The sequence below is a fragment of the Sinohyriopsis cumingii genome, chromosome 15, assembly GCF_028554795.1.
Source record: "Sinohyriopsis cumingii isolate HCF-2022 chromosome 15, ASM2855479v2, whole genome shotgun sequence".
Taxonomy (NCBI): Eukaryota; Metazoa; Mollusca; class Bivalvia; order Unionida; family Unionidae; genus Sinohyriopsis; species Sinohyriopsis cumingii.
In genome coordinates this window covers 10,357,532-10,374,734 of record NC_142975.1, presented here as the reverse complement: position 1 = coordinate 10,374,734, position 17,203 = coordinate 10,357,532, and the positions used below count along the sequence as shown (strand labels likewise).

General features: G+C 34.0%; 1 protein-coding gene across 1 annotated transcript in view; it reads right to left on the bottom strand.

Annotated features, from left to right (window-relative positions):
• The window catches only part of LOC149781253 (ATPase family AAA domain-containing protein 3-A-like), a 48,316-nt gene that overhangs the window by 20,092 nt on the left and 11,021 nt on the right, over positions 1 to 17,203 (bottom strand). The window contains exons 4-11 of the mRNA XM_089935337.1: positions 15,994 to 16,063; positions 12,977 to 13,142; positions 12,561 to 12,630; positions 8,466 to 8,621; positions 6,543 to 6,599; positions 5,739 to 5,864; positions 3,377 to 3,501; positions 2,164 to 2,215 (exon numbers count right to left, since the gene is read on the bottom strand). Of these exons, the coding sequence (XP_089791463.1) occupies positions 2,164 to 2,215; positions 3,377 to 3,501; positions 5,739 to 5,864; positions 6,543 to 6,599; positions 8,466 to 8,621; positions 12,561 to 12,630; positions 12,977 to 13,142; positions 15,994 to 16,063 (822 nt within the window). The remainder of the gene's footprint in view (positions 1 to 2,163; positions 2,216 to 3,376; positions 3,502 to 5,738; positions 5,865 to 6,542; positions 6,600 to 8,465; positions 8,622 to 12,560; positions 12,631 to 12,976; positions 13,143 to 15,993; positions 16,064 to 17,203) is intronic.

Below are 17,203 nucleotides of genomic sequence, written 5' to 3'. Positions count from 1 at the left end.
TAGAGTATGCTATTTGGCATCCAGAATAGGGTGAAATGGTCAAAACTGGGAGAAGTTAGTGGAAAGTAACAACAGTTATATTTAAAAAAGTCACTTCAAATGGTTCTTTCTGCATATTTTCATGTGAGATGATTATACAACTGATGAAATGCCACTAAAACTTTATAAAAATACTAAAACTTTTCTTATTTACTATGGCTGTTGTACAACCTCAAAATTAGTTACTATTAAAAATCAGCAATAGTTTCCCTAAAAGTCCTTTTTCCATACAGCAGTGGCATGAAATACTGGATAACATTAATATTTTTTAGTACTGGGAAAATGTGGAAACTTTAGGATAAAAAAAATCCAAAAGCAGTTTCTTCAGTTTTTGCTACTTATTACAGCAAATCCCTGTGATGTTGCTACCAGGCATGGGGCCGATTATGATGGTAATCAAATCCTTGCAATGTAGCTACCAGGCATAGGACCGATTATGATGGTAATCAAATACTTGTGATGTTGCTACCAGGCATAGGGCTGATTATGATGGTAATCAAATACTTGTGATGTTGCTACCAGGCATAGGGCCGATTATGATGGTAATCAAATCCTTGTGATGTTGCTACCAGGCATGGGGCCGATTATGATGGTAATCAAATACTTGTGATGTTGCTACCAGGCATAGGACTGATTATGATGGTAATCAAATACTTGTGATGTTGCTACCAGGCATAGGGCCGATTATGATGGTAATAAAATCCCTGTGAAGTTGCTACCAGGCATGGGGCCGATTATGATGGTAATAAAATCCCTGTGATGTTGCTACCAGGCATGGGGCCGATTATGATGGTAATAAAATCCATGTGATGTTGCTATCAGGCATAGGGCCGATTATGATGGAAATCAAATCCATGTGATGTTGCTACCAGGCATAGGGCCGATTATGATGGTAATCAAATCCTTGTGATGTTGCTACCAGGCATAGGGCCAATTATGATGGTAATCAAATACTTGTGATGCTGCTACCAGGCATGTCGCCGATTATGATGGTAATAAAATCCTTGTGATGTTGCTACCAGGCATAGGACCGATTATGATGGTAATCATAGCTGATTACATTGTGATCAGTAACTGTAATCGTAGATTTCAAGCATAGGGCCGATTATGATGGTAATAAAATCCTTGTGATATTGCTACCAGGCATAGGACCGATTATGATGGTAATCATAGCTGATTACATTGTGATCTGTAACTGTAATCATAGATTTCAGGCATAGGGCCGATTATGATGGTAATCATACCTGATTACACTGATCTATAACTGTAATCATAGATTTCAGAAGCTCTATGATCGTAATTGTTCTTTATTTGCAGTGTAACTGCATAGTGTAATCATGACTATAAATGATTACCACAAAAAACATTAAATTATATTCTTAATAATTATAAGAACAACGAAAGTTTCCATAAAGAAAAGACCACGATTGTTGACTATTACCATAAGGAATGGGTAATTTTAGGTGGCCAGTATACAAGATAATTTTTCTAAAGATAAACTTTGTCTTATAATTTAAGTTGACCATTTGTTAATTTTGTTAATGTTCCATTAGCAACTCTTTCATCAGGTAAAAGTTATAAGTTAAGCAGACTTCAAATAAATGTCTCATCCATTCAACTTTGTTATGGCTGATCTCACAAGATGATTACAGAAGCCAATTACTTTACTTGGCTTCTGAGCCCAAGTCCAATTGCTAAGATGATTTTAGAAGTGACTAAGATGATTACTGATGCAAAGCACTTTACTTTAATGAAGTGAATGTGATGTAAACAGTGCTAAGCAGTGCTCATTTGTCATATTAATATTTATGTAAATAATTGTCAACAAAATATTTTTCTTAAGTTTTACAATTTATGATATCTGCCCAGAACAAAAAAGATAGCAAGCAAATACAAAACCTTTGTAATCGTAATCATGGTTTCCAAATAAAGTATAATCATAATCACCAGTGCCAAACAACCTGTAATTGTAATTGAGCACCTGTAATCAATCATGCTTGGTTCCTACTTGAATAATATCAGGCTAATATTTTTCATAAATTCTCCACATCAGAAAAAGTAGTTTTCACAGAAAAACAAACTTTTCATTTGTTGCCTTTTGTTAATTATAGTACAACTACTTACTTGACTTCTCTTTCGTAGAAAAGCATCGGCCTCATCAACAAATAATAAAACACTGAAAAGGAGATAAAAACTTTTTAAAATTATGTCAAATCCATCTAAAAGGAATATAATTTATCAAGTAATGTACACACTTAACTGCCAATAACATATAATCAGACATGAAGTCACATAATATGCTAGCAGATCAGGGTCTATGCTAACAATTTTACTTGCAATTTCAAGAAACTTTTAACATGTTACAGAAGCAGATCTAGTTCAATACTGAATATGATAAAACAATTCTGGTTTTGTATTGTTCATTATACTGTGACAACACACATCTCGATCTGTAATGTTCATGAAACTGACAATGACAAAACACCTGGTTTATAATGTTAACGACACTGACAATGATACAACAAATCTGGGTTTGTAATATTCATGATACTGACATTGACAAAACACCTGGTTTATAATGTTAACGACACTGGCAATGATACAACAAATCTGGGTTTGTAATATTCATGATACTGACATTGACAAAACACCTGGTTTATAATGTTAACGACACTGACAACGATACAACAAATCTGGGTTTGTAATATTCATGATACTGACATGGACAAAACACATCTGGACCTATATTGTTCATTACACTGACAATAATAAACAAATCTGGATACATACGGCTAACACTGCTAAAACACATCTGGCTCTATACTGTTTGTTATGTTAAGAATGATAAAGCACATCTGCATATATACTGTTCGTTATGCTGACAATGATAAAACACATCTGGGTCTAAATTGTTTGTTATGTTTACCAAGATAATGTAACATATTAGGTCCATGTTGTGTACAGATGGATATACCTTCTACATAAGTAAAGATGGTACATTTTTAATGTCATAAAAAAAAGAATATTAATTCCATTAATTCACAAATTTCATTATAAAACACCATGATGGAAACAATTTGTAGATCATGTACAATCTTACCCTTTTATCAGGTATGCAGGTTAATCCAACAACATTAATGAAAACCATTCAAGTCAGGTAGATATGACTAAAGTGTACTATAATTCTCTAAAAATACTTAATTTGTTCTGCATATTTACACGTTAGAAACCCTATACATGTTAAATATTCTTTCTTCTCTAAACATGCTGGAGCAAAACCCTTCCATCATCATCAAAAGGGACAAATGAATGTACAGTATTAGACTATATTACTCACCCTCTTCTACTTGTCTGTGCCCAATCAAACACTTTGTGCATGGCACTAACCCCTTCTTTCCCCATTGGGGCTACATCACCCCCTGTCATAATGGCATAGTCCATCCCTGAGTGCTTAGCAAGGCTCTGCAGACACAAATTCAGATTCATTACAGTAATAATACAGTATATTCTCTAATTAACACTACTGGGGCATTACATTTTCTAAAAAGGGGGTGCTACAGGAGCAGAATAATGAAAGCTAAGGTTGCTCTTCTGATGTACTCTTATAATGACAACATGTACATCTGGGGTCATTCTGTCAATGACTTCAGTCATTGTAAATATCATCACAGTAATAATAATAATAATAATAATAATGACCTTATTTAAAAGAGGGTAACACAATTAGCTAAAAACTAATCTACCTTGAGGCCCTCATACAAAGGAATTTATTTATTTTAGCTGCATCTCTGAAGCCACTGGATATATCGGGTTTGGAATAAGGAAATAGAGTGGGCATTTCTAATCTCAACTGGAATACTATTCCAGAGCAGAGTTCCAGAGTACTGGAAACTTTTTAAAAATAACTCTTTATTAGGTTTGGGAATTTTATACTGTTTGGTAGACATGGATCGCAGGTGGGGAGTATTACCAGATTGCCTATACTGGAACAGTGATTGTAAATATTCAGGAGCACTATTATGAGATATCCTGTACATTAATTTGGCTTTTCTCAAACAGATTCGGTCTTTAATAGGTAATATTTTTTTAACCTACCAGCTAAATTTTCCTTGCCTTCTTTCTGGACTGATATTAGCCCAAATGCTCTTTTTTGAAGATGTGCCAGCTTTTATCATTTGAATTACCCAATACAGTATTACATAGGGTTGTATGTAACTATTATAAAATAATTTTCTGTGCCTTTCAGGGTGAAAATGTCTTATCCTACTGAGAAGACATAAACCTGAATTGATTTTTTTACTGATATGTTTGATGTGTTCAGTCCATGATAGGTTATTATTTACCAGAACACCAAGTAGTCTATCATGACAGATCATTAGCAAATTTGTATCCTTCAGACATAGTTCATCACTATCAAGATCTGTCCTTCTTTGCTGTGTTGAAATAAGTAATATTTTAGTTTTACCAGTATTTACCACCATGCCATTGCATGTGCACCAGTTTTCCAGTTTGTTTAGGGCATTCTGTAAAGAAATTTAGAGTTCATGCTTTGTGTTTTGGATGTCTGACAATGTTGTGTCATCTGCATAGAGATCTGTAGAAGATATAATTAAAATGATCAATCATTCAACACAATTTCCCATGCAGCAGCTGGTTGAAATACAACTGGTAAGTCTCTGAACATGCTGCCCAGCTTCTGTGTCATGTTTAACACTACACTAGTAGAGTGTTTGTGTGTGATTTAGATTTTCAACATAGCTTTAACGATTTTTCAGTCATATCGCTACGAAGTCTGCACAGTGTGATAGTTTATAGTGATGACTAGCACTGGGGCATCATGCTGCAGACATGTAGCATGATGTCACACCCAGTGAGCCTATTAATAATTTATATATACACACACACACACACACACACACACACACACACATACTTTGTAAAAGTATGATCAACCGAGACTTCTGCAGCAGTTTTTTGTAATTATGGATATGAAGCAGAGGGTTATTGAAAAGTGCAGGTTTTACACAGCACCATTTACATTTATGTTTTTAAAAAAGGGGATGGGGAATTTGGAAATATATGGTACACATATCTGTCTGTCCTTCCCAATTTTATTTTAACTGGTTATCTGTTATGATGTAGGAGTTGGAGGAATTTTGAATGATTATTGATTAGGAATACTGTATCATTGAAAAGCATTAGTTCAGTGTGGGGTGTGTGGATTATATTTTTAAATGAATAACGATAAGAACATTACCTATTCTACACATTGCCTCCCTAGTGTAAAAGGTATACCAGTCAAAGGAGTTTCAAAATGATAATTGAATTTCAACCCAAATTTATTCTCTTTACAGTGTATATGCTTTCTTTATGATCTGTTTAGAATATTTAATTAAAAAGAGGATAGAATACCAATAATTTGGATTGTGAATTCTGTATGGACTCCACTGTAAATCATGTTGGGTGAGGCATTTTACCAACTTCTTATAAAAAAAGTTATGAATTCATTCTTGTATAATTTGTAGCACAAAACAGTTTGCTTCTCCTCTTTACTATGCAATTAGTTTTTATTGTATTCAATACAAGTTTAATGTCTTTCAAGATCTTTTTCCTGCCCACATCTGATAGTGGAGGTTTTTTTCATACAGAAAAAAGAAAGTTACCGGCATACTGAACAAGACATTTGTGACGGATCTTACCTTGGCAAACATTGTTTTCCCTGTACCTGGGGGACCATACAACAGCAAATTTCTATAGTAACCTTTGTTCTTTTTGGTGTGTCTTGTTGCTATGGCAACATCACGGAGTCTCTCTTCTAATTCAGGCTAAGGAAATAAAAATAAAAGGTTTGAAATTGTGGTTTACAGCGCTGTCTATTTCTTTCTTGAGAGTAGGAAACTTATAGTATATAATCTGAGTCTAAATAACAGTCTAAATAACTGACTTACATAAATAATGTCCAAGCAAAGCAGTTGGAACAATATGCAACTGTTTCCACACTGCATAATCTCTCACAAAGAAATCTGTGTTATTAGGCGCAAGTGTTGTAATGCAATTTGTATTAACTGAAAAACTTTAGGTACCCCATAACCATTAGGTTCCATAAACTGCATATTTCTACTCTTTGTTAGGTTATCAAGTACTATCTTACAAACAAACATCTAGGTCTAAGAATTTTCATGTGACATACACAACTATTGTCTGATCATTAGAAGAAAAGATGTCTCCATGAACTAAAACTTTTTACCTTTGCAGTTAAAAGTCTCTACTCTTAGATATGATTATGCAGAAAGTCTGATGACAATCTACAATATAGAATATTTGGTTCTATGCCAAAAGGGGCAGAAGTCTTTTCAAATAACAAAGAGCCTGAGTTCCATGCAGACACAATATGAATGATAAAAACACAGCTTAAAAGTTTTGGATTTAATTGGGTGTACAATACAAGCAAAACAAAACATTTGGACAGAAAGTCAGAATATTGAGACAAGGGTCAGTCTTACCTTTAAGATTATTCCTTCTAAGGCATCTTCTGCTTTAGCGGTAAGTCTTTTAACAGTCTGAAAATAATAAGAAGATTGATGACCCTGTATAATATGTAATCGTTTGTAAGCAGTTAACTGCAAACAGCATAATATAAAGGGCCTATATTGTTTGTTCTTTGAATACTCCTAACAAAATGTATAGACCAATATCTGCCAGAGCACTATGTGACAGCAGATCTTCAACTAAACAGCTAGTATTTGGACTAGTATATGAGTATATATGGTAAAATGAAGCAATGATGCTACCACAGTCAAAGCAAACTTACTTAAATAATAATAATAATAATAATTGACTTAGTACAGTGCCTGATCTTTAGATAGAAGCTCAATAATAATAATAATAATAATTGACTTAGTACAGTGCCTAATTTTTTGAAGCTCAATAATAATAATAATAATAATAATAATAATAATAATAATAATAATAATTGACTTAGTAGTGTCTAATCATCAGAAGCTCAATAATAATTATAATAATAATAATAATAATAACTGACTTAGTACAGTGCCTAATCTTTAGATAGAAGCTCAATAATAATAATAATAATAACAATAATGCTAACTGACTTAGTACAGTGCCTAGTCTTTAGCTCAATAATAATAATAATAATAATAATAATAATTTACTTGGTACAGTGTCTCATCATCGGAAGCTCAATAATAATAATAATAATAATAATAACTGACTTAGTACAGTGCATAATCTTTAGAAGCTCTAACTGCTATTAGATAACATATAAAAAATATTCAACAATATGATTACATGAAATTACACACACACCAAAAACTATGCTGACAATAGTTAAGAAGTAAACATTATTAAGTCTTTAAGTCTGTTCATGTAGTTTTAAGAGCACTCTTGAATGAGATCATAGTGCCCTTGTGTCTAAGATTATGGGGCAATTCATTCCATGTAGATGGGCCCTGGTAGGCAAAATAATGTTGCCCATATAACTTCATATTAGCAGTGAGAACATAGAGAATGCAAGTGTCAGAAGAGTCTAAGTTCCTAGATTGGGTCTACACAAGGGTGAGATGAGATATATATATTGGACTCGCAGTCAACGAATAACAGCATAGTGAACAGATTGTGTGTTTCATTCTGGATCAAATGGGAATCCAATGAAGATTCAAGAGCAGAGGGAGGTGTGCTCAGTTCTTTGCACTCTAAGGATGATCTGAGCAGCAGTGTTCTCAACTTCGTAGTAGATACTGAGACAAACCAGATTGAAGTGAATTACAATCATCCAGTCTTGAAAGTACTAAGGAACACATGTGCATTAAATTAATGGCATCAACCAAAAGAAAATTGAGAATGGAGCTGATGAATTTCAGCTCCAGATATGCTGCCTTGCATATCTTCATTACATGTAGGTGTAATGAGTGCTAATTGTGGTTGTGGTGGTTTGTGGGTTTAACACTATTTTTTTAGCAAAGTAAAGGAAGAACTGCCCACTCACAGGAAGGCACTGGCAAGCTTTCACACATACCCATATTATCTTATGTCCGGTACTCAAACCCATTTGGAGAGAGGTGAGATGGCAGTGATCAGTAAAGTGAATGCCTTAGACCACTTGGCCTAATATGAATGAACCATAATATGAACAGCATAAGGTACAAAATAACAAAGATTGTGTGTCAAGTTGAAACTACATCAAGGTCCTCACCAAATTATTTGTTCTTACAGACTGTCAAAAACTCCAAACAAGTATTTAAATCTATAAATATTTAAATCGACAAATATATGTCTCCCATGTACAAATTTTCTCTTATACTTCAATAGCAACAACTGACAAATAAAAGGTTGTAGTAAATCATGTGTTCATGCAAAACAAAATCACAAGGAAAATATAAAGATATTAAATATATATCACGCACTACCTTGATTGGATGCCTCGCTGCCTGTAGTAAAGTTAGTCTTGAGGTTTCCCGAACAAGTGACGGCTTGCCAAGACGAGCTTCTGCATACCTAGCTGCCACTCCTGTGCCGTATTTGGCTCCATATATTCCAACTGCCAACAGGGTCAGACCTGCAGCCTAGAATGAATGTCCCAAAACGCTGTCAAATACTGACCTTTAATAAATCATCAATTTCAAATCAATGTGTGATATAGCTGAAAATAATCCCCACTAAGAGTTGACATGACAGGGTAATCTGACACAAAGCTGATGATACTGGAAAAATCCCCACTAAGAGTTGACGAGATGGGATAATCTGACAAAGCTGATGATACAGGAAAAATCCCCACTAAGAGTTGACGAGACGGTAATCTGATACAAAGCTGATGATACAGGAAAAATCCCCACTAAGAGTTGACGAGACAGGGTAATCTGACACAAAGCTCATGATACAGGAAAAATCCCAATCATTTCCAAGCAGAAGAAAAACAAGTCAATAAATCTAACTGCAAGAATGGAATTTCTTGTTTTGATGCCAACAAAGATAAAAGTAGGTCTCTATGCTTCACAAACGATATCTCATTTCTCTTTTAGGTCAATTGACTGTCAATAATAGTAACAATCTCTATGATGTTACATTCTGATGTCAACTCAGGCATACATGGGCAGTAAGATGCAATGCAGTATGAATAAATAATGCAGAGTTCCAAAAACAGTGAACAGAGAAAAAAAGGCTAATAAATTCAAGTTTGCTGAATCTTTATTGTCTATCTGCTTCCAATGTTTGTTAAAACATTATATCATATTCCCCCTTTCACCTGTCCATGTATGCACTTTCAGTTAAATGTTTTTAGACAAGGAAAAAAGAAAAAAATATTTTGTAAGAATATTTACCTTTGGATTTTTGTTTTTTTTATATTTATGATTGTGATAATTTAATTTAATATCATTATTCTGCCTAACAAACTTAGCAGTCCATTTTGGGTTGAGCTTTTTTGGTGTATTTAATTATTCAAAAATGTATTAACTGCCGTCTTGTTACATTGGCAAAGCATTAAACATTTTATATAATAAGACTATTAGCTTTTTGTGTTTCTATCACCCCAACAGAAATATATTCATACTGACTTGCAGTCCCAGTGTATATTATGTTTCCAGGCTTTATGACACCCTGTAGCAACCAAAATCAAAAGCAAATTACTGCACATTATGACAGCGTCAAACTCGTGTGGAAATAGAGACAACCTACCCAACGACTGAGCAAAATACTAAACCAAAACATTTCTGTCACATGGGTAAGAATGGCTGACATATCAATACAGTGACGTATTATTATTTATAACATTTATACGAGCTGTAATGAAACCAGTATTGTATACCATATGCATGGATAAAGAATGCTTACAATACACTGGAGAAATCAATTTTAGATCAGTGACATTAAATTACACGCAATTAAGTGATAATCAAAATATCAGAGCAGCATCTGCTACTGAAAACCTGCCAACACAGAAAAAACACACGTCAGAATGCAGAAATATAAAGCAGAAACTGAAATCTTTAAAACTCACAATTATTTAAATTTGTAGTTTAATGGTATTATGTATGTAAGTCTGCTGGACCATTCTTTCTACACTCCTCCCACCCCAGCAATGTTCAATGTATTAACTCATTCGGCCCTGGAGGTTTTTGTCATTTTTGCCTGAAAAGTGAGTAGGCAAAACATTTTGGGGGCCATTTCTGAATACATCCTAATACATCAACTTTAAACAGATTTTCCATTAACCTAATGCCTAGTTGTATTAGAAACATCGTTTTCCATTGGTTATTTGCTTGTGGATGAGCAGAAGGGTAAAGGTTGGGATTTATTTTTGTATTTTTTAAAAGGTTTTTGCTTAATAGACCCATCATTTTTGTATGGAGACCACTCTTTATTCCAAATGCCCACCTTATCCTAGATTTTGCAAAGGTTCTGTGTGTGCAGTTCAGAATGGTCTGCCATAGATCTGAGGCCAACAGGTCTAAAATCTGGACACAAAATAGGATTCAGACCATGAGGGAATTTTGAGTGAAAGCTTTTTTTATAGGTTTTCTCCCTGTATTTTGTAGTGCAACTAGAACATCCAGATTATTTGGTATAATTGTAGAGCTATATCTGTCTGCTTTTTTGTAATACCACCCATGTTGGTGTATCTTAAATGACCTTGATGCTGCAGAGCTCGGAAGTAGGGTACAGCCTCATCATGCCTACAGGCAGGATTGGGGATGAATGAGTTAATCTGCATCATTAAAATCTCTTCATTCTTGTTTTTTAAAAAAGGTCATTATTTTGAGAAAATACAGAAACTATATATACAATCTAAATCTGAAAAAAGTTGCAATCTAAAAATTACTGAAAAGTTTTGGAACTTCTTTTATCAAAGTGGCAGTCGTTATATGCATTGACACTGAATCGACAAACATATTCATGCAAATCAATAGTCTGTTGCCTTAAAAATATATATCATAAATAAAATCTTCTTCTTGAACATATATAAGGAAATATTTCATTTATTAAGTTCAATATTTTGTATTGTCCAGAGCCATAAATGTGCATAACAACATGCAGTGGCGAAATCAGTCTAGCATAACATTAACTTTGCTGTGAAGAACATACTAATGATGACCCCCCAAAAATGTCAATGGAAATTACATGCACATAAAATCAGACCACTGTCTGGAAGAAATCAGACAAGGCTGATTACTGATGCTAATGAAGGAACTTAAAGACTATTCAAATGGTGCTGACATGCTTAATGTCTGCTAAGGTTTGAGAAATTAAGTGCGAAATATTTATTTATTTATGATGGAGGCTGAGCAAGAAAACAGAAACATAGCCGAGTATATTTCTGTGTTTGAGAAAACTCCATAGAATAGTTCAAATAATTAAAGGGCACAAGTGGATATCAGTTTTGTGAGGTTTTAATAAATCCATCATGTATCCTATCATGAATAAAAGCAGCAATTAATTGACACTAACCCCTCTACCCAAGGGCAGATCACTCTTGACTAACTCCCAACAAGTGGACAGATCACTTTTTGCATTTTTGTTGCTTAAGACAGTGTTGGTAGGGCTGGATTTGCAAGGAAATAGTTGTGTATTATGATAAAGTAATGTACTTAAACAAGAAATCAAACCTGACTTGGGTAGTTTCAATGTAGGCCCTAGGCCAACTTCATTAAAGTCCATAAATTCCTTCAAATGTTATTCAGTGGAAATGGACAGGAAGGGCCATGTTCTAAATTAAATAAGGACAAAAATTCTGTAAAATGTTCTGGGAAATGGCAATTAAAGACCTGTCCAAACAATCTTAATTTCAATTCATTCAGTCCTTTCAAAATTAGGGAGTGGAGATCAAGTGAAATCAAGCTGTGTGCGCGTGTCCATACCATAAAAAAGGTGAAAACTGAAACTGACCTAGATCTTTGGCTCTACATAAAATACTATCATCTGCCAGTGCATCATGGAAAAGCATATTGTGGTCTGCAAGACTAATCGACTAATGCATCATGGGACAGCACAACTTGATTTAAATGTAAGCCCCTGATCTAGCAGTGTATGATGGAACTGTAGATCTTGGTCAACAAACACACTGATAAGCTTGTAGTGTATCATCAGACATCAGATCATCAAGAAAGCCTGGATTTGCCATTGAATCATGGGACAGCAGATCTTTGCATGCTAGCCCCTGATCTGCCAACAAATGTATTGACATTGATATACACATTTTGCCCCACTCAAGAATGTGGGTCAGGATTTAAGACGATTGTCTACAGTCCTTGATGGTGAGTACTGTCTAGAGTCATTGATGCTGTGTACTAAGTCCCTGATGTAAATTACTGTCTACAGTCATTAATGTCAAATACTCCTTGATGCTGCTTACTTTCGAGTCCTTGATGCTACTTACTGTCCACAGCATTTGATGGTACTTACTGTCAACAGTCTTTGAGGCAGATTACTGTCTACAGTCCTTGATGCTGAGTCATGTTTACAGTCCTTGACGCCAAATACTGTCTAGAGTACTTGATGATACTTACTGTTGTAGTCACTCTGCTCCAGTCTGAGATAAAAGCTTGAAATCCTGAACCTAAAACAGCCCCGGCTGTCCTGTGAAAATGATCATAATTAAATCAACACTCAAAATAGAACAGTTAAAAATAACAAAATATTAGCAACATAAGAAAAATATACCATTTTTAAAGTTGCTTGCCCCACACTTTACCCTTACCCCTTGACTGAAGCATCCACAAAAAATAAATTAGCAATGCAAGTACTTCTGTGTGAAAACTACAACATTGGACAAATGTGCATATTTTTTAAATTAGTTATGGATGCATGGTGTTACTTTTATTTGCAGTAATTGACAATCACTACAGAAACAGAGACAGAATTCATGTACATTTTTTTAAAAGAATTGTCAAGCAACTTTAATGTTAATCTCTGCTCTACTCACTTAATAGATTCCAGGACTGTCTGTCTCTGTTCTTGAGCCTTGAGTTTGATTTTGTCCCTAATTAGATCCTGGTTCTCCCGTTCAATTTTGGCTTTGCCCCGTAATTCAGCTTCAATCCTCTTCATGTCAGTCTTCAGCCTAAGCTCTGCCTCATACTCAAGTGTTGCTACAAGAAAAGTACATCATGATAACCTGTATGTACCACACAATCTTGGACAATCAAATTTAGCTTACAGAGATATTTCTCCATTTTTCTGATAAAGGGAACAAAAAATAGAGGGAAAACTGGACTAACTTTATTAAAAAATTTAATGCAAGAGAAGGAAAACAAATCTTAGCTCTTAATTAAATTCTTTTTAAATAATATGCAAAATATTATCTTAGTTTACATTTTAGAATAAGTTACAGAAACATTTTTATGTTCACTGACAGTAAATTATCTCCATGACATTATCTGAATGACAAATGTTCAAGTTGAAATCAGGGAAAAATAACTTCCCTTTTGAATTAATTATGCCTCTTCATGGAATCATGAAATAAATCTCTGAACTGAATTAAAGAACTTGCAATTCAACATCTCTAAATTCTGAAATTAATCTACAATTTTAGAGTGAAAACATTTCAAAATAATTTTAAAAATCACTAATAAATGTTCTATTCTTAGTAGAGAAATGTTGTTATAATAATAATAAGGTCTTTCTATAGCGCCTAATCTTTAGAAGCTCTAAGCGCTTTACAACATTAGAAAACACCTATAAGATAAAAGCATAATAATATTATTACAAAAACAAACACCATGAAATTAGAAAAACATTAAAAAATAAAAAACATGCTGAGAATATTTCAGGTAGGAAACATTATTAGGTCTTTAAGTTTGTTCTTGCAGTAAGTTTTGAGAGCCCTCTTGAATGTGATCACTGTCTTTGTGTTATTCCTAAGAAAAGCAGGGATATTATTGTTTCCCAACATCACTCAGATGACTTTAATGACACTTTGTAATAGATACATGGTTGGTACAAGCTTAAAATCAAGTGTTACTCTTTTCTTTTGCATAATTAATGCAGAATTCTCCAAAGATTTAATTTTTTTAAAAATACAGTTAATTTCTTTTCCCCATATTTGGGTTGCATGTGTGAGTGTCTGTATGATTAGGATTTTTAATGTAACTTTAACAATTTTTCAGTCATATGAAATCGTTACAATGTCTGCAGTGTGGCAGTTTATAGTGATGTCTAATACTGGGGCATCATGCTGCAGACATGTAGCATGACGTCTCACCCAGTCACATTATCCTGATCCCAGGCCGACCAGTCCTAACACTAACCTCTTAATGATGAGTGCCTAATGAGGCAGCTGTTAGTACCATTTTTATGTCTTTGGTATCACACAGCCGGGGTTGGAACCCATGACCTCCTGCATCCAAGGCGGACGCTCTAACCACTATACCACCAGAGTGGTCAATTTGGGTTGCAAAGATTTATTTACATTTGCATGATAAATACTTGCTTTGTGTATATATGCATTAAGATTTTACTTTGTTCTTCTTGCCCATTATGGTGGAAATTTCTTGAAAAAGTGTCAAAATGATGGTATTTTGAGAATTTAGTTAGCATTGTTTCTCCTCCAAATTCAGTTGGATGACTGCTTTGAAACTTTGTAGAAATTTAATAAAAAGCATCCTAAAATGTGGGGAAGGAGGACTTTGGGGAATTACTTCTCCTTATAAACCAGTTGGACAATTCTATTATTATTTTGTAAGCTAGATATCTGGCTTTTGTAGATGCATGACAAAATGCAAATATTTTTCTTAACAAATATTTTGGAAAGTTTCTTAAACAATTATCCAAGTAATGTGGTATCTCAAAAGTTTAGCTCATCATCACACAATGTACTGATGATTTTATCAAGCCTTTGTAGACTATAAATGTGGTTGGTCTGGATGTGAAATAAGGTCTGTTTTATTTCCCCATCTGGTCCATTTTTGGGGAGATTTATTGACAAAAAGTGTCAAAAAGGGAGATGTTTGAGAATTCAGCTTTTCCTAAATTGCTTGATGATTTCTATTTTATCTCTGCATGTAAGATAATGAGTGGAAATGTTGTCATACGCCACTCTGTATATTCATCCATCTGTGACAAACTTTGTCATGGCTTCTTATCTCATACCACTATAAAAAGTTAATAAAACTTTCCAGGCTAAATATGAGGTTGGTTTTTATATGTAAATGTTAATCTGTCGGGAAATTCACCCCAAAACAATTTAAAAGAAAAAGTGCCTATTGAGAATTCAATTCATCATTTCTCTTCTCACACTGAATATTTTGTAGGCTATATATGCAACTAGTGCAGATGTGCAACAATGTTTTTTTCTGGACTATTTTTGGGATTAGTTTTTTGAAAAATTTCCAAAAACTTTGGGTAGTTTGGGAATTCAGTTCATTTCTCCTGTGACACTCCTTGGAAGTTTTTTTTCAAATAGAAATGAGGGTTGCTGGTCATATAATTTCTTGCTAGAGGAAATTTAGGTTGCTTGTCATGTAAGGTCTTGAATGGGAGAAATTAGGTTGCTGGTCAAGTAAAAGTGAAGAAAAAAAACATTTAGAAGAATAAGCGTTTAGTGCAGAGATATGTATTTCTGTGATTGCATGCACATCTAGCTCGCTGATATTGCAAACCTTAAAACTCTTCACACACAATATTAAGCATGCTGATGTTGTGTCATTAACGCATGATCACACGCAATACTAAGCTTGCTCTATTTGTTGACCTTCAGCAAAATATTCACACTCAAGTGGCATTTATCTAACCCAAATCACAGTAGAATTCCAATGGCTGGACATGCAGATGTAATTCTAAATTATCTGCAACGGAGATGTCTCATGTGGCACCTTACAAATGTAACAGACTAATTAACACTGGTTGGATGAACAAGACCAGATCATGCACTACAATTCTGTATTTATAAAAACTGACATATCAGCCAAGTAAGACAGTCCAGAAAAGCAAATGCATATTTACCTTTCTTCATGGCCTCTTGTTTAGAAATTGACTCCTCCTGACGTCGTAAGTTCTCTTCCTGTATTTGCCTCTAAAAAGATAGACAATGTCTCCACTTTAAATCTACTATATATGAGAAAAAATTAAATATACCTGCAATATAGCAAAACATATTTGGCATGACTACCATTCTGCCGATACAGCAAAACTGTCCTGACTTACCAATCATTTTGACAATAAAATATGTGGTCTCTCAAAAGATTAAATATATTATCTCAGTATAACACTACATGCCAAAAAACCTAATATTCAATAAGTCTCAATGAAATTACTTGAGGAAACCAAATTGGTGATGGATGGATCAAAGGACAGAAAAACACAGATGAATGTGATTGTTAAAGGGATCTACAGTTAACACCTGACTTGCATGATAGCTGTATTACCAAAAGTAGTCATTTGATTTGAAATTGTTAAACTAAAAAATTTGGGCTCCACTGCCTTTATTTTCATTTTGAAATATATGTAAATTAACATTAATATCATTAATTTTAGCCATTTACGAATATTAATTATTTTATTACTTTAATCTTCACTAAAAAAGTTCAAAATAAGAAAATTCATAAGAAATTGTGTCAACGCAAAATTGTGTAAGCTGGCAAATGCTTGCACAACCTTGCACTTAGCTAAGACCTAATGGCTGCACAGTGATACATCTATTATAAGGTTTAGACAGGTGTCTGGTGCAGCAACCTGAAGAACTGTTTCTACGGATGTATCTGAAATGTACTGTATTAATTGCTGTTTGTAACATGTTTAATAGATGGCCATGCATATTTGTTACTGTATGTAGCATGGACATGTACTGCCATTCATTGTCTGTTTCAAGTAATTAAAGCCCATTATGGGCAACAATACAGAAGGTCCTGCTTCAACAAACTATCAACTTCTCAGTGGAAGGATCAGCAATATTTCACAAGTGAATGAAATTTATTCACTAAATGCTAGTTTTTACACATCTGTGATAGTTCAACCATGAGTGCTTCTTCACAACATTAGAGAATCCAAATAAACCATGCTGTTATTTGAATCAAGTTGCAAATTCAAGAAAACCTGAAATGTGGAACACTGACAGATTCCAATATTAGGACTCTGTGATCTTAAAATAAGAAAAGTGCGAGAAGCAACAAGCTTTGTAAAATTCAACAAGTAGTTTATTTCCCTAGAATACAAA